Source organism: Haliotis rufescens, unplaced genomic scaffold, assembly GCF_023055435.1.
Source record: "Haliotis rufescens isolate VD_foot unplaced genomic scaffold, xgHalRufe1.0.p SCAF_1, whole genome shotgun sequence".
NCBI classification, from domain to species: Eukaryota; Metazoa; Mollusca; class Gastropoda; order Lepetellida; family Haliotidae; genus Haliotis; species Haliotis rufescens.
Window position 1 is genome coordinate 10,665,852 of NW_025963779.1, and position 21,371 is coordinate 10,687,222.

The window sequence follows — 21,371 nt, forward strand, 5'->3', positions numbered from 1 at the left end:
AACAGTCTTCACAAATAACACTGTAGTAATCACCACTTGGTCACACAGGATAATCAAATAATTACACCAAACACAAATTTTCTTTCATAAATCATGTTTATAAACATTTTGAACATTTAACAGAACAAAAATATAAATTCATAATGCCACTGTCAAGTTGTATTTACAAAATCTCTTCCCATGAAGTACTTGACTTCAGGCCGACTTAACTGCTTTACACATAGGTATAGATATAGTGCATGAGCTGTGAATGTAGATGTGTATTTACACTTGATGTACAATGTTTCAATACATGTGTAACATTCACAAGCTCTATCTTTAAGTGTCATAAAAATTGCTTGTAAATGACTTGAAGCACCATATGCAACACAATGAGTCGGCAAGTAATTGATTATACATGTTCGCATTATACTAAAAGAAAATACTAAACAAAACGAGAAACTGCACATCAATGAAATCATCAATGCCCCGGATGTGCTATATATTGTGCATCAGGAGCACATCATTTATGAACATTCTCTCATGGTGGACAATATAACAACTATGTCATACTACAAGACGTATTTAAAGCCAACTGATTCGGCTCCTGGAATGATCAAATGATAACATGCAATGAACTGCAACATTTCAAATTATGACCAGTGAGATTTTAAACTGTTCATGCAATTCCACAAGTAAAAGCATTCTTGAATTCTTAGGAATTTCTGAGGATTTTTAAGTGTTATAATCCTTAATAAGAGTATAAACAAACGCACAATAATCTCAATGTGCTGTTACAATTAATATTTTCAGATTATTGTCTAATGTGATTTTAATTTGAACAATTATTGATATTACATTTTGTAAAATATCAATGCCCGATGCTCCAGTTATCTTCTTCCACCTTGCACAGTGGTAAAGATGGCATACTAGTTGTGGAATGACGTCCCACATAATTCATTAACACACAATGCACATCCCAGATTTCATATACATATGTACAGTATCAGACCATATATATATAATGTGATGTCAACACTGATGCAAACATTTGCAGCATGTGTGTAACTGCCTCAAATCTATTACCACATTCAGAACATTCTATTGCTGGACAAAACTCTCAGACTTCACATGTTAAAGGCATCCGGTCCATATGATTTGAAAACATCTGTTTTAGTGCAAAATTGTCTGTAGCACATGAAAGATATCCCCATCAATTCAGACTTTGTTTCTTTCACCTTAAGTGGAATCGCCCATAACTTCACTGGATACAGAGTGCTCTTGTATCTACTCTCTCTTAGCTTTCTTTGCTGGATTGCTTGGTGGTCGTCCTCGTCGTTTAGTTGGCTTTTCAGCATCATTCTTTGCAGCTGTAATGTTATCTTCCTTCTCAGTTTGCTTTGATGGCGATTCTTCTGTCTTACCAGGGTTTCTAAACCGCCTGGTATTGGGTCTCTCAATCGGATGGATCTTGTACTTGCCAATGTACTTAACCTCTGACACTACAAGTATCTCCGAGGTGGACTTGACTTCAGTGGGTTCCAACTTCGAGTTGTTTTCAGACATGTTTGCATGTCCATCTTCAGCTGCTAGTTTTGCTGATGTTTTATCGGCTCTGGCAGATGGTGATAGCGACTGTTTCCGAGGTCTACCTCTAGGTTGGGATGTATCAGGACTTGAAGTGTGCACAACCTTAGGAGGCCTCCCTCTCCCTCGACTCTCTTTGGGTGTTTGAACTACTTCTTTGCTAGCATCAGACGACTGTCTTCTAATTTTGCCAACAGGTTTGGATTCTGCGGGAGACTCAGCAGGTGTCCTATCACTTGTATCTGTTGACTGTTTCCGAGGACGTCCTCTAGGTTTAGTTTCTGGAGTGTCTAACTTGACCATTTCCTCTGATGACTGTCTTCGTGACATCCGAGTATGAGAATCTGTAACAGTTGAAGAATCAGATGACTGTCTAGGACCTTTTCCTGCAGAAGGTGACTGCTGTTGAGATCTACCTCTTCCTACAGGTGGTTTGGGTGTTATTGTGCCATATGGCACTGTCGCTTGCTTGCGTGGCCTGCCTCTAGTTCTGGGTGTATCAGCAATTGTAACAAGATCTATTGAACCAGGATTGAGCTTCTGTAATTTTCCTATGGGTGTTCCATAGCTTACAGGGGATGTTTGATTCAATGCTGCAGTAGATTGTCCATCCTCCACAACAGTATCCTTGGTGGCTTCTGGGACAGGTGTGGACAGAGATGAATTGGGAATTTCATCTGTCAACATGTCTGTCACCACTGGTAGCTCAAAAGCATCCATGAAGCTCCTTTTGTGCCCTGGTGTCTTTTTTGTTGGTCCTGAAAGATCTGGACCTTTCTTGGTATTTATTGGTTCAGGATTAGCAGCAGCCTGAACCAAATCTGTCTTTGGAGTCTGATTACGAGCAGCATTTTTGGGTGGCCTACCACGGCCTCTGCCTCGTCCTTTTGATGGCACAGAAATCTCAGGGAGTGTTTCAGTATCAGAGTCCTTCTGAACAGTTAATCGGGATATTGCAGCATCAGCAATCAGATCTAGTGGATTGGACTTCTTGCTCTTACCAGCTGTAGGAATTTCAACTACCATTACCTCTGAAGGTCCTTTTGTAACCTTTCCAGGTGAAACATCAGTTTTTACTATAGACCTTTTTACAGCTGCTTTTATTTCAGGAGACGTCATTGGTAGCATTCTAATTGGGGTTATAGCCTTAATGACTTTGCTGGATTTGGCTGTTGTTTTCACTGCTTTTCCTTCTGGAGAAGATGTGACTGTTTGACTTGGCTGTGAAGCTTCTACTGCTTTCACAGAGTCCTGACTAGTTGAAGTAATTTGACTCGTGGATGAAGATGCAACTACTGGGACTGGAGTAATCACAGGACTGGGCATTGTGTTGGCACTGCCATCCGTGCCCTGGACTTGGTCACTCTGCATGTCTATAGTGGTAAACCCACTGACAGGTTTTGTTTGTGTACTCGTAACTGTCCCCGACTTTAACTTGTATCCATCAAACACAGACTGGTTGACAGGTTCAGTTGGTTTCAGTTTCAGAAATGGTTTCACTGCAGCTAGGTATGATTGTCCAGGTTTCACAATAACTGCTGACTTAGCTGTTGTTAAATCAGAATCACTTGATGATTCTTCAGAGAGTGATATTAGCTTAGGTGGTGACATCGCTTCAACTGAGGCTGAACCTGGACTGGTTACTGCACCAGCACCCACAGTTCCTATTTGTGTGGCAGCCATGTTGCCCATGGCCGGTTTGGGCAACACTTCGTAAGAATCTGCAGACTTGCTTGTTACTGTATGTGATGGGGACTTCACAATTGTCTTCGGTTTCTGAGACTTAGCAACAGCTGGAACTGGTTTCTTTGTCCCATGTGTTGTCTGAATCAGACTCTTTGCAGTAACCCCCTCTGGGGCTGTTGCAGGGTGAGCTGAAGATTTCATTGTGGTTAGCAGCTTGGAAAGGAACCCTGGTGTTTGTATTTGTTGTATAGTCACCCCTTGTTTCATTAAATCTTGAATAGCTTTGGCAAGTAATGCAGCATCACCTTGTGCTCCACGCACTGAGATAACAGGACCACGGGTTGGCATTTTAGTTGGAGAAGTGGACCCATCTGAGTCTGACATCAGCTCAACATCTGCACCAGGGGAAAACCCTCCTGGGGATTGACTTGCATCAACAGTTGATCTTGGGGACAGGCTTGAAGCTCCTGCTGGAGGAGATGTTGGTGAAGACAGGCTTCCTTTAGAGATCTGAGATTCATTTCTCTGTTGTGGATGCTGATTTATTAATGATGTGACTGGCTGCAACGATGGGGTATTCGGAACAACCGATATAGTCTTGTGTGGTGTAAGCATTGCACCTGTTATACTTCGACTTATAGGCTGAGTCGCTGGACTAGAGGCCGTAGGCTGAGATGTTTGTGATATCGTACCAACAGGCGACTGGCTTGAAGGTATAGGTTTACCAGAAGGAAAGTAAAATTTCACTGGGCTTGACTTTTCCGAAGACAGCACAGGTTTCCTTTTGTCTTGCAACCCCTTCTTCCCTGGCATGACTTTCTGTTCAGGATTTGCAATATTCTTTTTGAAGACTGCCTCTTGGTTAATATGACTTGCCAATAGTGTTGTGACCTTCTTTCCTGCAGTAGCTGTCACTGTTGGTACCTTAGATAATACTTTCTGACCAGCCATCATGGAAGTAACAGGAGGAGGCGATGTCACTGTCTGTACCTGAGGTATCACCTGTGGTCCAGGGGACACTAAAACTGACCCGGAGGCTGTACCCAATGTGTGAACTTGGGGAATCAGTTTCTGACCAGATATCAAAGAAGCCACTGAGCCCACGGATGTGACAACTGAGTGAGGTATTACCTTTTGTCCAGATATCAAAGAAGTACCAGCATAAGTGGCTGTTTGTCCTTGAGGCAGAATCTGTCTTCCTGACACCAAAGAAGCACTGCTAACTACGGCTTGGCTAGCTGCCAACTGTCCAATAAGTTGAGTATCTTTTGAAGACCCTGCCAAGAGTTTGATCACTTTAGATGTAGATATATTTCCTTGGGAGGTTGGGCTGCCTATTAATTTGATTCCAGAATGAATAGTCTGTCCTGGTGGTGATGCAATGACAATATGTTGTGGTTCTGATGTGACAGCTCTCATGGCCTCTGGGCTGCTCTGCAAGGATGTGAGGTCTATTGGTGTCTCTGCAGAGGTCTGATTATTTATACTTGGTCCAGGCCGAGGAGGATCTTTCTGTTTTCTGCCTCCCCTCCCTCTTCCACGTCCTCTTCCCCTGCCTCTCTCTATGACAGGCAACATTTCTTGACTTTTCACCTGAATCGTATTGTCACCAACCTGAACATATTTCTTAATGACACTACCACCTGGCATCGGCACAGTCTGTTGCCCTATTGCTTGTGTTGCTGGTTTAACACTGATTACCTTCATTGCCCCAGTGTCTGATGAAGACAGGCCTTCATCAGACAACACTGGACTAAAAGATTGTGGTTGGTTGGTCATCTTGCTCTTTATAAGCTGCTGGATGAGAGTCCCAGCTTGCGTGTCCCCACTTTTCAATGCTTCTATTGCTTTCATAAAGTCACTACTTTGTTGCTGGTCTAGATCAGTTACAACACTTTCCACTATTTCCCCACTCTCAGTTTTCTTCTTCACTATGATTTTAGGTCCAGACATGCTGGGCGTTGATGGCAGAGATCCTTGAAGAACAGTCACTCTTTGCTTCTTGATCGGAGAGGATTCGTTACCAACAGCATCCCTGTCTATCTCTTGAAGGATACCATCTGCTCCTACAGTATAGGTCTTGGCCATACCACCCACTTGTTGAGCAAGAAGAGTAGTAGTGCCTTGTCCATCCTTCAATGCTGAGATGACTGGCAGCTTGCCGGCCTGGGCTGAGGTTCCATGCAAACTGCCAGCACTGGCTGAACTTGTCACAAGAGACTGGGACTTATCCAGTTGAATATATTGCAAATTGGGCTGAGTGCCAGCACTGGCAGTAAGAAGAGATGGTTGCAGTCCTGGTACATTTTGAGACTGAGGCAGAATTAAACGCTGGTTTCCTACAATGATTGAACCCGAGGTCAACTGTTTTTCACTCACAACTGTTGTGCCCTGAGTGTCATGTTTCTCAGCTGGAAGGCACACAAGCTTATTCCCACTCTGCACCACCTTCATCATTGTTGGAAGTGAAGTCTGACTGGCAGTTGGAGAAGATGTCATCTGACTCTTCTGCAGAATTTGGTATACCCCAGGTGCATTACATGCCACAGAGGATGTGTTGGACAGAATGGTTGGTCTGGTTTTACTTTGCAAGATTATCGGTTTAATTGAAGTTCCAGCTGCTTGTAAAATCTGACCACTTGTCAGGATCTGTGAAGGTGCTGTAGCAACCGCCTTAAGTCCGGGCAACCCTGCTGCACTGGTAATAACTCCTGGTGCTGAGCTAGTTGGTGGGAGGGACACTATTTTCATTGTCTGCACACCTCCAGGACTGGAACCAGCTGGAAGAGTCAGAATTCCGGGCAGACTGCGTCCTGTGCTTTGGGACAGGATATACTTTACAGTATTCTGACCTGCGACCTCTGCTTTACGTTTCAAACCACGAGCTAATAGTTCTTTGGCTGACAGCACCACGTTACTTCCTGACAGGAAGTCCGGCTGCATGATACGAACACATGAGTGCAGAACATTGGCCATTGGGGTCTCGACCAGATCTCTGGCTGCATTATGAGACGGAACATTCTTCTCCCACATAATGATGTGGACCTGATTAGGTGGAATAGCTGGTAACTCTGTGGTATACTGACACAGCGTGGATTTGAGGTCATCGCACTCCATCCACTGGTTGCCTGCAACATGTAGAAAAAGGTAAGACTGTGCTGTCATCATCACTGTTCATAGCAACAACATGTAGAGAAAGGTAAGACTGTGCTGTCATCATCACTGTTCATAGCAACAACATGTAGAAAAAGGTAAGACTGTGCTGTCATCATCACTGTTCATAGCAACAACATGTAGAGAAAGGTAAGACTGTGCTGTCATCATCACTGTTCATAGCAACAACATGTAGAGAAAGGTAAGACTGCGCTGTCATCATCATTGTTCATAGCAATGTCTAAACCCATCCTAATTATAGAATGACACTTGTATGAATTGTTCGTAGGTCATTAATAATAAGTGCTACAATAAAATACAGCTACCTTTGCTTATACTGTTATTTCACTGAGCTGAGAAATATTTTTAACAACTAAATATTTCATTTCCATGCAGATTTATAACACTGTATCTGTTTAATTTAAAAAAATTAAGAGTAAAGTCTAAAGGTTCATCCTGTCAGTAAGTTTGGAGAAGATGTTGAAAGCTAATGGATGTACGATGGACAAAACTGTAAGTTCACTTTGACCTATGGTTCTTGTGAGCTATTTTTTTTATTGTTTTCAGATATCTATATGCTAGTTTCTATGCAGTCTTACCTGTGCCATTCCTGATCCAGGCCACAAAGTGATCAGGGTTGTTCTTGTACTGTATGACAGCTGTCACTGTGTAAACATCTGCTCCAAACACAAAGCCGAGCTGGTCAAAGCCACTGTGAGGCAGCCCTTCCTTGAAGTGGAGCAGCAGTATATCGGGGATGCTAGAACACACAAGCATAAGTATGAAGTGGACGTATACAAACATAGGCTGCATTAAACAAGTTAAGATTCCGGAAATATATCAGTTGATATCTTTATATGTAAGCAAAATATTGCAAGTACAATAAACATTCATAAATAATAAGATGCAGAACTACTTACATAACTTAGGTTTGCTAAAAATACAGACACAATTCATTGAACAACTTAACCTGCAAAGTCATATGCTATTACATAATAAGTATTAAAAAAGAGTCATCAGATGATGATGTACAACTTGATGAGAGAATTTCTATCTAATCTGTCTGTCGCCATACAAGTGTAGTTATTGAGCTATCAAAACAAGACCATGAAATTGAGATTTGTAACTTTGAATTTCTGTCAGGTACACACCAAGATGAACAGAACCAAAGTCAAACTGGTTGCCATGGAAACAGAAAAAATATTAATTCTAAAAATCCCTAACTAGCAAAAAGCATCAGTTCACACTCTGGTCTTTGTGCGTGCAGTTTCATGAAAGAATAGATACTAGTTTTAGAGATATGGTCCAGACAAACCACCACTATAAGCCAAAATTGTTGCCATGTAAAGGAAAAAAAGAAAATTCTAAACACGGCTAAAAAGGCAAAGGGCACCAGTTGTCAACCTGGTCTTGGTGAGTGCACAGTTTCAAGAAAGAGGACCTATTAGTTTTAGAGTTTTTGTCAGGACAAACCCACCACTATGAACAGAGTCAAAGACTAACTAGTTTCCATTGAAACAGAGAATAATTAAATTTTGAAAAATCCCTAAATAGCAAAAGGCACCACTTCAGCCCCTGATTAAACAAGTACCAAATTTGGATGACACAGTTTTCAAGTTGTGCTCTAGAAACAAAATATGGATGGACAGACAGACAGACCACATGAAGACTATATATCCATCCACATCATATGCTGACGGGATAAAAACTTCTCATGAGTAATCTTCAACTCTCCCTTGAAACAAAATTTGCAGCTCCCTGAAAAATAAAATATCAGCTAATCCTCTTTAATGACTCAAAGATAACTTACCTCTTGAAAGTCATTTTCATCCTCTTCCCAGGAGCGCTGCACTGGAAGCAGTTTCTCACAAAGCATGGTTCCTTCATGTTAAAATCTGCAGGCACCTGTGGGAAGGAGGGCAGTATCTTGGAATGCTCATCGTCCTGGTGGTAGGAGCACTGATCACAGGTGAAGGTGTACTTGTATTTGATCTTGAATTTCTCCTTCAGCACTGCTGGCTCTCTCACAAGCAGAGGCAAGGCAAATAGCGGACTGTCATTCTTGCCTCTTACACACTGCAATCTGGGCTGCAGAACGTCCCAGATATTTTCTCTAATGTTGTCCAATATGTCCATAGCTTTGGAATATTCAGTTAAACTCTTTATTGAGATTCTGCTGACTCGGGTGGGTGTTTCTGATTGTGTTTGTTGAGTGTCACCAGTTCCTTGAGCATCAGTGGGTGTACTCTTGACGGCTGGGGATTCAGTATCAGGTTCCACTGTATTGTCGGGCTTCAGACTCTCTCCATTCTGAGCAAATGTGGAGCTGGCGCTTTCACCAGCTGGTAGGACAGTATCAGCCTTGCCTGAATCAGGCTGTGATTCTTTGGCCAAACTTTCCGCAATTGCTTCCTTGTGATCTTCCTGTTCTTTGGCAGTGAGCTTTTGCATGAGACTTTGAGCTTGGTAATAAGCCTTAAGCAGTGTTGTTAATACACTGTCCTTCACCGACTCTGCAGACTTCTCATCAGTGAAAAGTTTCTGAATAGTCACACTGTTACAAAGTACTATCATCACCACATCAAGCCAACACATGGCATCTTTGTTTTGCCACTGAACAAACAAGTTCAGACACTTCTTATCCAAAAGAGTTATTGGTCCAAGGTCTGCCTCAGCAATTTCCCCGAGTCGAACTGGTTGCTTTGGTGCAGCTGATGTAACATTTGATATATATTTCAGCATATTTAACCGTGGAATTATGGAGTGACTAACAACTCCCTGGGTAGTGTGGTCCTGCTCTGTTACAGTGGGGACTGCAGTTGAGACAGAGTCTTGTCCTTCAGGACATGGAGAAGTCATAGCTGTCAATCCAGGCAATGAAGCTAAGGAGGATTCACTGACCAGGACCGGAACCTTCTGTATTGTCTGAGCTTCTGTTAATGTCACTTCAGATACACTGCTCAGATGGGACGATGGCTGTTCTTGAACAGATGTCGATATTACTGGACATGAAATAACATTTGGCATTGTCTGAGATGCTAGTGTAAAAATACCACTTTGGTTGGAAACTGGCATATTAATAATTGTGTTTGGCTGAACAGTGTGGACACTCGTATCCACTAAATGTTGTTTGTTCATCAGTATCATGTTCTCAGACAAGCCTTGACTGTGATCAACTTCACTTTGACTAGGGAGGCCGGCTTGATGAACATCCATGATTTCATCAGAGCCCTCCTGAGAGAATAACCCTTCACTTTGATTGACAACAACATGGTCGACTCCTATCATAGTCTCAGTATAAGATATGGGAGCCTCGGAATCGGCACCTTGCATCTCTGATGATACAAGCTCGAGTGGGACACTCACTACCTGATTCTCAACCACTCCACCAGCAGAGCCTGTTAGTTCTGACACAGGAACTACAAATTCTTCCAGCTGTAAATCTTGATGGTCTGCAACTTCCATGCCAGTATTGTTCACAACAGCCTGTGTTATCTGATCATGTTCTGAGAGAGGAGCATTTTCGGACATCATCTCATCGGGTGCCTGACTTGGAACACTCTCCACGGTCTCTTCCATGAAGCTTTCAATAGGCTGCTGCATCTCATCAGCAGTCAGCATCTCCGTGGCAACAAGTGGTTTGGAAGCCTCGGACACCTCGTGTTCTAAGATAGGCACATTTTCTATCGTCTGAAAGGGCTGAGCATCAACAATAGTTTCTGAAATCTGACCAATTGTTGAGTATTCAAATGATTGTGGAGCTATCCCAGTCACAGCCGACTCTTCCAAGTTCCCAGTAATGATACTCATACCTTGAGTCACAATCACTGATGAGGATGACACGACGTCAGTCCCATCCTGGATATCTGCACACTGTTCTTGAATAGCTTCTGTGCTGCCTGGCTCAATGACTGTGTGATTAATAGCTACTTCTTCTTCACAAGCTACTATGGCTTGTTCACAAGCTACTATGGTTTGTTCACAAGCTACTATGGTTTGTTCACAAGGTATCTCTACAGTCTGAACACTCACAGTTGGTATAGTGGAGTCTGTTGTGCCTTCAACGCCTGCTTCAGCCTGCAAACTTTCACCAGCAGCTATGAATGTCTCACATGTTTCTACAAACATATTTTCCGCTGTACCAACAACAGTTTCACCACCGACCAACTCTGTCTCATTCTGAGCCTGAATGTTTATATTCATGCCTACCAATTGTCCAGCATTCACAATTTGACTTTCTTCACAAGCATCAGATTTAGAAAACTCATCATTACAGACAACTGTTGCCGTGGCTGATGTCACTTCACCCCCACATTCATCAGCATCAGCTGTAGCGACTACAGCAGTGGGGAGTTGTACAGCTCTAAAACTATTCTGTAGATCAACAGATGGGTAGACACTGTCACCTCGTCCTGGATCTTCCTCTTCACCTGTTACTGTTGTTTCAACATAAGTGGTGTTAACAGTAATTGCAGCTGTATCCTGATCCTCCAGTGCTGCTGAGGTAACCTCCTGTTCAGCTATATCTACACCTCCCTGTTCACTGATCACTGTAGATTCAAGCTCCACCTGCTCATACAGAATATCAGAATTATCAGGAGCTGTGTGACATGGTTCCTCCAAAACTATGCTCTCCCCTGTTTCAGGAACAACTTGCATTTCAAACTGGTCCATATTTGTCTCCTGAACATCAGAGTCCACCACTTCTGCAACAACTGTTTCAGACTCAACTGATTCATCCTGTATTTGTGCATCTGTTGCTGAGTCCTCCTTGACTTCAGGAGAACCATGTGAGTTGTCATTGAATGCTTCACCAGCAACTTGAATACTTTCTGCTGTGCCGTCTGTGTTGCTAACATCATCCAGAGAAGCAGCAACTACTTCTGGCTCTCCATGAAAATCTGTTCCAGTGTGACTGTCTTCAGGATCTTCTTGGATAACTGTGTCTATTTGTACAGAAAACGCTTCAGGCACAATCTGGACAGTCTCCATTGCTTGAACACTTGATTGATCAAACTCATCTACATCTGGGTTTTCCTCTGAATTATCGACATGCATCAAAGCTTCAGGGTTTGTCAGTTCCTGGACTACAGGAGAATCCTGCTCCCTTTGACTCTCTGGCAGAACAAACTCCTGTTCTAGATTGTCATTGCTTATATGCTCAGGAATGTCTTCTTGTTCTTGATATTCCATAAGCTCTACTGGTGGTTGGTCTGTTACCTGGACATCTGACACAGACACTGGCATGTCTTCTCCAACAGTTGTTGGAACTTCACACTGACTGTCCATGCTCGGAGCTGTAGCTGGCTCCATAACAGGATTCTGGTCCACAATGTTACTCTCTAGCTGAGTATGATTGTTCTCCCCATTATGAACACTGTCCGGAGTGAGTTCCTCCCTCCCTGACTCGCATGTACCCTCTAGGGCACCAGCACTGCCAGTCAGGATTCCAGATTCACAGGTCACATTTTCACCTGGAATATTACAAGTATCATCTTGTTCTGTACCTGCATTTACAGTGTCTTCGCCAGCTGACTCCTGCTTAGCCTCAGTTACACCTGTTTCGTTATCCTTAATGGGGGCCATCATTTTGTCTTTTGAGAAACACCTCCACAAATTGTTTTTCTCAAATATCAATTTACTAGATTCAAATATGTCTCTCACTTCTGCATCCAGTGAATTCTCTGATTCATGAAAACTATTAAGTTTATTGGCACTGACAATATTCAGTTCCTTATCTGATATATGAGCATCTTCCTGATGGAACCTCAATCCATTCGTAAACTCCTGCAAACCAAATCCATTTGAGACATCTGTAGTCAAACCAATTGTCAATTCAGTGTCAAAAGGAAACACATTGGTATTTTCATCAAAAGCGACTAAGAGTTCATCAAATGGGTTTCTGGATACACCCTTTGAAGATTTGCTGACATATTTATTCGTGAAATCACTACAGTTTGAGCTAAGTCCATTGTTAACTGCTGCAGCAGGAGGATTTTGAGTTTTTAAAGGAGGAGGTTCTTTGAAATCTTTCAAAATGCACAAGCTGTTATCACTTTTCACAGGTTCATCAAAAGCACCACTGTTTAGCAAGCCCTCAAGGTCAAGTTCTTCTGTGTTCCCATTCAAACAGGAAATTGCTGCTTTCACAGGGGTGACGCTGTTTTCATGTGCTGAGTCAACGAAGGGGAATTCAACACCCTCTGTTCCCAATTCTGGCAATTTCCACGGTCCACAGGGCGGCAGGGAGAAAGTGGGAGATAGAACAGTTGGGGTCCCAAAAGGTGAAGAGAAAGAGGACTTGACACTCCTGGATGAAGTGGACTTCCGTTTCAGGACTGGCACATGGGAGAGGTCTCGGGGCTGTATACTGATACTTCCAGTCGGGGACTCCAGGGGAAAGCAACACTGAAACAGAGAAACAATATTGATCAAAATATATTCTATAGCCGATGTTGAAGTATCAAGAAGTTATTTACTTAACTTTTCTGTTGTATTGGTTGTATCATGACTTTATGCTGGAAGCTGGAATTATTCTGTAAGATTTACATTCCTCTTTGAGTGATTGTTGTGTACATGAAAGCAGTCAGTAAATAAATGAATCCAGGCCAGGCAGACCATGACAGGCAGCATGATCAACAATACACACCATCAGACAGGTCACACATTCTTAGACAAGGTAGTTTACAAAAACATGGGGAAATATTTGACCAGTAATTGATACTATGAACAACATGCCATGGGGAGCTATGAAGCGCAATCAACCAAGTCACTGAACCTGACCAGATCCACTTTGATCCATCCACCGACAAGTATAGGTAACTGGGGACCTATCCTACCCCAAGAATCCCAACAGGGACACTGGCAAATAAACATGTTGAATAGAATAAGCAGATCTACTGTTTCGTATTTGTTATCTACACGCAACTTGTTGTGGTACTTACAGCCTTGTTCTCACACAACTGGATAGCTTCGTTGAAGTTGATCTGGTAGAGCTTAAGCCGACTGTGACAAATTTGGCAAAACTTCTTGGAGCCCGAAGGCATCTGAAACAATCAAAAGAATCAATAAGTACATAACAGATGTATCAGTCTAGAAATCATGTATTTATCAATTCAGCTATGACTAGATACATACCTAAGGTACATTTACGAGGGACAAAACATAATCCCATTTGCTCATACAAACTGTTAATCATACTAACAAAAGATTTCTTGAAAACATGTTACCTGAGTATACATTGGCCTGTCATGCAAAGAAATGGACGGATCAGAAACTATGCCTCATAGCAATATTTCAGCCACAGCATGCTAACGTGCATAGATCAAATATCCTAGTTACTGATAGTTCGAATGTATATCAAGGTCACTGAAATACAATGACATACTGCATCAGCCAGGCAATAGTCCGTTTTCAAGGTAGTCACTTGCCATAACCTACTCGTGGCCAGTCCTTGCAGCCAATGTGGAGGTCACAAGATCCCCACTTTTCTGTCTTCCCATAGCCATGACAACAAGCATGAAGGACCTGGCCAATTGACATGATTCAGAAATCTCCAGGAATCCATATTAAGTTTTTGTTTTTAATGCCACACTTGGCAATATTCCAGCCACATCATGGCAGTCTGTAAATAATCAAATCTGGACCAGACAATGCAGTGATGGATATTATATGCAATGATCCATGCCCCAGGGTACGATGACATGAAATCAACCAAGTCACCGAGTCGAACTTCCCAATCCAAATAAGTTGTCACTTTTGACCAGGATTGGTTGTTGGAAGTGATGCTTTTGTTGACATCTAAGTCTTTCAAATGTAGAGGATGTCTTTGGTTGTCCAAAACACATGAAAATTTGCATGCACATAGAATCATATTAATAATAAATTATTTGAATTGTATACTCCATTGCACTGTGGTCATATTTAAAGGGAAATCAGGAAACAAACTGTAGCTAACTGTAAGGCATATAGGCAAATGTTCAATGACATAGTGTTTTTTCTATCGTTGTTTTCTTGTACATATCCTTGGACAAGCATGTTACTACACATATCCATGACTGAAATATATGGAAGTTTGTCCCCCAAAAGAGTGGTACCTGAATTCAAAAGATGAAAATGCCAAAATAACTATTTTACAAAAAATGAAATGTATACATTAATAGAAAACCAGAACAGTATCACCTGCAGATAAGTCCTTTACATTTTCTATGAAGATATCTGTATTGCCTTGTCAATTTGGAATATAACAAGAAAGCTGGGATGGTATCCTTTGTAATGGCACTAAAAAATCTTGAATGGAACAGAACTAAAGACATCTATATTTTGTTCTCACTGGGGAAATACACTATCTTCACGGTCATGTGCTCATGTTTCTATCAATTATACTACAATAGACTTGAACTTAGTACTAATGTGTCATGAATTAGCCTAAAAGGCTAACTCAATAAAGCTTTTTAACACCATGAATGACAATGTAAGATCACCATAGTGCCTGGGCTTTGAACATTGAGGCCAAAGTTCTGAGAACTGAGGCCATACTATATGGAGACGTGCGCCATGACCAATTCACTGTTAGTGGAATACATACAGAAGGTAACTAGCTCACACAGAATCATCGCTACTGCTCAACCTGCGTGCTCATTGGTTGTTATATTTCAATAGAAGAAGATTATAAATGTAATCTATCCATGTTCCCAGCAGTGACCAAATAAACCATCTTCATCTTTCAGTCCACAAGAATCAAGAGAAAAAGATTCATCTTCAACATGTTCAAATCACTTTGATTATAGTATTTTATGGTTGAAAACCAGTGGTTACATTCATTCCATGCAGATGGGCCAATTTGAAATGTTTTCCACATGCTTCATCTCGGCAGGTTGAAATTTGGTATTGACACTTCACATACTGATTGTGTACAAATAAATGAATCCCATGATCGAATCCCAGCTATTTGTTGATAAACAAAAGACGTAACTCAATAACCCAATCAAGAAAATGTCATTGAACATCAACCTTCAAAAGCTGAAGTCACATGATTATCATGTGCATGAAAGTGACAATACTGAAGTTAGACAGCTTGGTAGCCTTTTGCAATGCCATGAAAAAAGCACTCTTCTTCGTAAGGCTATGACAAGCCAGACGGACACTAGGCTTGAAAGCCCTTACCCTCAGATGCCAGTGTGGTATGGAATAGCAGGACAAACAGACGGATGGACGAATGGACGGACCTCCAATAAATTATTATTTATTTTCTTTATCTGCTCACCATTTTCACCCAAGTCCATTGTATAGTTGATATTGCCTGCAAAATAGTCAAGATTATTGTGGACCTTTTGTGGGTAGGGTGCAAATCCCACAAAAGATTAATAGCAATCATGAATGATATGAGACATTAGTTCAGACATTGTCAGTGTGGATAAAAACTCAAAATAGATAACTAACATGTTTTGATATAACATCATAAGCAATTATTAAACATGCTGACCCTTTTCTAGATTGTCCGACATTTATTTCCTATCTTTTCAATAGATAACTTTAAAACGATGGTTACAGTCTGTGCCAACCACTTTGAATCTACTAGTCCAATTTTGTTACTTGTGTTTTGTTTCATTCCTGTAGATCTTGATTCAAATGTATGGATATTTATAAGGACAGCACACAAGACATAAAGAAATATTGCTAGACCTGGGCTTCTAGCTATTGTCAAAAGTCACCGACTGTGGTTAGGCTCCATACTGAAATACCTCTGAATCTTCACAGTTCACACTGGAAATCAGGTGGGTGACTAGATTTTAAGATCAGATATTTTGTCATTTATATATATTCTCACCTAACCAATGGTTAAATGAGACAAGAACATAAATACATCTTGTAACCATGCAATGTATATACTTAAACAAGAATGCAAAGTGTTGTGTTTCAGTGTAAATCTTAGCCGAAAGGTAAGCTCAAATACTTTAGCTTGTAATCTAGATCTCAACAAAATTGAAAAACCTACGAATAAATTCCTGTCGCAACGTACACAACGACCCATCTTGCCGTGCATGCTGCTCCGAGTGACATACTAGTCATGATCTTATGGGAGTGTCTCGTTACAAATACGTCTTAAGTGCGTTTACTGAACGTTTATTTTATTTCTCACGAGAATGAGGACAACAAAGCAGACCATGTGCCCGGAAACGTACATTTGTGTCAAATAATTAATGTTTATACGATTGATCTGTCGTGAAATGTGTGTGCATGATTCTTAATAATCAAAAGAACATTTTTCATACCCTATAACTTCACTTCTCATCATGAGAATTTTGCATTTATTTCGTCTTCGAAATAACAATTAGAAAAGCCGACGCCATCTTGAATAGCACGCACCTGATTATGCATTGTGGGTAAATTGTTTTGTGTACTTTTTTTCAATTCTTTTCTAAATTTCAATACTTTTGTCAGAAAATGAAATATATGCAATTATAAACACGAAAGCAAGTGTATGCGATATATACGAGTGAAATAAGTACAGGATTTGACTACGACCACTGTACTATTTGACAATTCTGCGCATGCTCCTCAGCACCATAGAAATAAGACGAACATCTAGACAGCACCCAGTCTACACAAAGCCACCATTCACAACAAGCGGCGAATCAGTCTAAACTTATCATAATTAGACAAAAAGAAAAGGAGGATAATTGAGTATTTAATTCGAACTCATGATAATCTAACGGAGCTTCTCTTCAACACGCAAAAGACCGATCATTACAGCTGACCGTGCAATTTCGTTAGTGTTCGCGCGTTGCTAATGACACGATATCTGTAAACAAACCGCAGTCGTGTGTCAGCGTGACCCAGTTTCACACATACCTGGACGTGGCCATGTTTTGATAAACTACAGGTAAGATTCCTTTTTACTTTACATTATCACTGACACCAACCACTGGTGCTTTGTTTTTTTCAAGTATGGTAATGACATTTGTGTTAACGTGGTTCATATCTATCGTGTTTAGTTTATCTCTGTTCAGCGATGTAAGCAATTTCGTTTGCACAGGATTCGAGTCCATGCTTGTTTGATAGAAGTTGTAAATGTATGCTGGTATACGTATATCAGTTACAGCTATTATGTTTGACACTCCGAATGTAAATGTAAACGATAACCTTTGTGGATAAACACACCGTTACAATGAGTCATCTGGCCAGGTTTGAAGTGACGCATATCCACGATGCCAGGAGTATATTTTCTTTCTAGAACTGTAATTACTCAGTGGATCGAATGTTACTAATTATAACCTATAAATCGTATTACCTCACTGTAAAATACACGTGAAATAACGAATATTTCAGCCCACTAAATATTACTCCATATAAGTTGGTCCATAGTCGCTAGTCTTGGCATACATGGCCATTGTTAGAATAGGTGTATGTAACAAAACAAACCCGTACACACAAAAAATGATAATAATAGGCATGTTTAAGGATGACACAATGAAAAATATGACTTTTCATGACTTTATTTCGTAGGTACACAGTCTCCCACCTAATTATCCTATTGAAGCCTAATTAATAGCATCACCTTTTCCGCTAGCTGACATTGCCGTATTAATCCTTGTTCAATTGTTACATACATTTTATTTCTGTTAGTCCATTGCTACTTGGATGAACTCAACTATCTTGACAGTACGGTATTAATCTTTGTTGAACTTTAGCATGCCGACATTTTACCTGTATTTTAAATATAAATTGTTACACATACTACCGAAATTTCATCTTTATTCACAATTCAAAACGACATTCTGTTTTCATTTTCAACTGAACACAAACGTAGTCAATATGATACCACACCCACGCAAACGCATGTTAAAATCTTAAAAGACCAATATTTTTGTTATTCCAAATGATCAAAGTATATATTTCCATTAAAATTGCCTAAACTGTGTACGAAACCTTTTTTCGTGTACGAGAATAATAACTAAACTGTGGTCGAGATTACCGACAGTTCCGTGTACGAGGTCATTTTGAGTACCGAAACTCGTTACAAATGATATTGAACGAGGAAAAAAATGACACGCATGGATAAACAACTTCATATTGTTGCCAGTAGGAACGTGCCCTTGTTTGTCACACCAACTGCCACTCAAAGAAGTTATGAAGAAGAAATGATATTGTTGTGTTTAGATTAAGCAAATTAGAAGACATTTTCGTGATGTCGTGTATATTTTGCACAGTGTGTGTGACGCGGATATTAATAAATGCCAATCCTTCTGGGGCCACGCAGCGTTTACCGAATGTCACAGCGTTTTGTTATTAACAAAAACTGTCCGTGAAACGTATATCAGTCTTTGGATAAATAAGATATAAAGACAGTAATTTAATGACCTTTGGAAATACAATTGGAAAACTGTCAATTTAGTCTCAAATATTGGAAAAAAAACATCATTCCCCGAATAACATGAATATATCTAGTGACATATACACATATAATTAAACACACGGAAGCTTGGGTTTTAGATTCTATGTTATGAAATGCACCATGAAAACTAAGTATTAAATTGACAAATACGTTTACTGGTCGGAAATTGTAAAGCACAAATGTAGATTTTAAATCCCTTTCATCAATATACGTACAGTACATTTATCTTCACAGGAAAATCCTAATCTAATTCCAGATGCATGGTATACAAAGATATATGGAAAAATAGAGGTGATCTGCATTCTCCTGACATATGTACATAATTTTGTTTTCACTCGCTATACACCCCGTGTAGATCGGGGTTAGAAATAGTCTTCAGCAGCCCAAGTTTGTCTTAGAAGCGACTAACGGGACCGTGTTGTCAGGTTTGCTGACTTTTGTTGATACATGTCATCGAATCCGAATAGCGTAAATCGATGCTCATGATATCAATCACAGGACTGAATGATCCAGACAAGATTATGTACAAACCGCTGTCATATAGATGGAATATGAGAGGGTTAAACAACAAACAAACAGTGCATCCGTTGCACATCCACTAACGACACATTAAAAGGGAGACAGACCTAACCCAGTTAACAACAGTGATTCCTTAATCACTTCCTTTGCCTGTAAACATGGTAAACTGAACTTTTAATATATATACATATATATTAGTCCAGCAGTTGTTGGTTATCCCATCTAATCAAGACAAGTCACAAATCACAACGTTGCCAAAAATTGGTACCAGATCGTGGAACATAGTTACCTTGTAATATAAGCGTTATATGGCCACGTCGAGGTTAGTGGTCGAGAGAGTGAGGGAATATTGCTTAACACCACATCATCTAATGCCTATGGCATTCATACTACAGTTTCGAATTAAAATAGTTCGGATGTCGCAAAAAATAAGATACCATGATAATTCGTATCACTTAAAATGATGGAGTGAAAATCGATGCATTTATTGAGTCAATGAAGGGACACGGTAAGGCGATTGGGTAGTCCATGGCGCCACTGTTAGCTGGGAAGGGTAGAGTTACGTCCCCTAGCCGATCAATGATACAATGATCATGAGTTCGAAAGTGATTCGTCCCGATAATGACCCTAGGTCCCTTCGTGACATACATAGGTTCATTTAATTTCAAGCTAAAATAAACATTGATGAATCTACCATTATTCATCTTTACTTCTAAGAAATCCACGTGTGACAGTATGTCAAGATTATTGAAAATATTTTAATTTAATTCTTTCATGGATGGTTTGATTTCAGGATAGTACTTCCATCACCCGCATGATGTCAAACAAAGGCCTCGTTCTGACTGGTACAAGGCCACCATCCGTGACGGACTTCCGGCCGCGCACTGCTCCCAGCGTTCGTGGACGTTATGGTTACCATACAGTTGGAATTAAATCCAATGTGGATGAAACGTTGTTCAAATCACATAACCCCGGTCGATTGTCTGAAGAAATCAACTTCAAACCTCCCTGGTCATATAAAAAGAAGACCCCAGAGGAACAACTGATGAAACCTAAAGGGAGACCACTCATGTGGGCACCGCAACCGTCAGTGAGCCTAGACGGTAATATAGTATCAAACCACTGCGGTAATAAAACAAAAAATACAAATTCCAACTCGACTCAGAGCAAACACAAGCTATGGAGACACACCCCTACTTTCGTTGATGAATCATTATTTGGCCCTCGTCTGGAGGAGCCTAGTTTTGACGCCCCTTGGGGGATGAAGAAGACGAAGGCACGGCCATATTTCTGGGTCCCGGATCCCTCTTTGTACGATGATCTCGAAAACACTGAGTCGGCTAAAAAGACGCGTTACAGAGTGAGGACTCGACCGAAAACAGCTCAAGGCACACGGAGCGGAAATGGACTTGGGAACTCCAGACCGATATGGAAGCCGTGAACCGTACGTAGACATGTTTCAGTTGTGAACATTGTACACAAACATAGTGCATGTGGTCTGGGGAAAAGGGCTTTCTAGAAGGACCGGCATCGGCCTGAAGTGTTTTGGATCCGCCCTGATTGATATGTTGGATAATCCAGCTCAAACTACAAATGACCGGCTCCCCTCGCCGACTAGAGAATATTTAATTCCGCACAGGAGAAGAACAGGATGTGTAAAGGAAGTCAATGAAGTCCATCTTTAAGATGGTCTCAATATACGCTGTAGGTGAATACTCCCGAAATGTTCTTTGTAAAAGAAGCCTTTGGGTTAGTGGAACTTGGAGACATCGTCATCACCGACATTACATTTGTCTGTTATCTACTTAATGCGCTTGTCTGTAGATCACTGTAATCAGTTCACATCTTTTGTCCAGTGGGGACGTCGCTCGTCACGTCGAAGACCTGGGTTCGATTCCCACATGGTCACAATGTGACAATTTAAGCTCATTTTGGAGTCCCCCGCCGTGACATTGCTGGAATACTGCTAAAAATATTGCTTGAATACTGTATTGGTATAAAACTATAATCACACACTCAATGAGGAACTCGTGTTGTCATGCTACTGTTT

General features: G+C 40.8%; 1 protein-coding gene across 4 annotated transcripts; it reads right to left on the reverse strand.

The window, feature by feature from the left end:
* Positions 1–77: 77 nt before the first annotated feature.
* Positions 78–16,773, reverse strand: LOC124147452. Of its 4 annotated transcripts, XM_046518097.2 has the most exons (6): positions 16,680–16,763; positions 15,671–15,706; positions 13,350–13,451; positions 8,216–12,813; positions 7,005–7,165; positions 78–6,380 (listed from the first exon to the last, which is right to left on the reverse strand). In XM_046518097.2, exons 2-6 carry the CDS (start codon positions 15,671–15,673, stop codon positions 1,267–1,269), a joined length of 9,978 nt encoding a protein of 3,325 aa, XP_046374053.2. In that variant the 5' UTR covers positions 15,674–15,706; positions 16,680–16,763; the 3' UTR covers positions 78–1,266. The 4 variants fall into 4 exon arrangements, with proteins under 4 accessions (XP_046374053.2, XP_046374054.2, XP_046374051.2 ...); XM_046518098.2 differs by lacking the exon at positions 15,671–15,706 and having other exon boundaries at positions 16,680–16,773; XM_046518095.2 differs by lacking the exon at positions 16,680–16,763 and having other exon boundaries at positions 15,671–16,669.
* Between the last annotated feature and the right edge of the window lie 4,598 nt (positions 16,774–21,371).

Bases quoted from the DNA above. Each gene is read 5' to 3' on its own strand.
- LOC124147452 (XM_046518095.2), bottom strand. From the start codon at position 15,781: ATGATTGCTATTAATCTTTTGTGGGATTTGCACCCTACCCACAAAAGG. The intron at 13,452-15,670 runs GTGAGCAGATAA...TGATTGTTTCAG, and splicing joins AATGGACTTGGGTGAAAATG to ATGCCTTCGGGCTCCAAGAA. The intron at 6,381-7,004 runs GTAAGACTGCAT...TACATGTTGCAG, and splicing joins CTGGATCAGGAATGGCACAG to GCAACCAGTGGATGGAGTGC.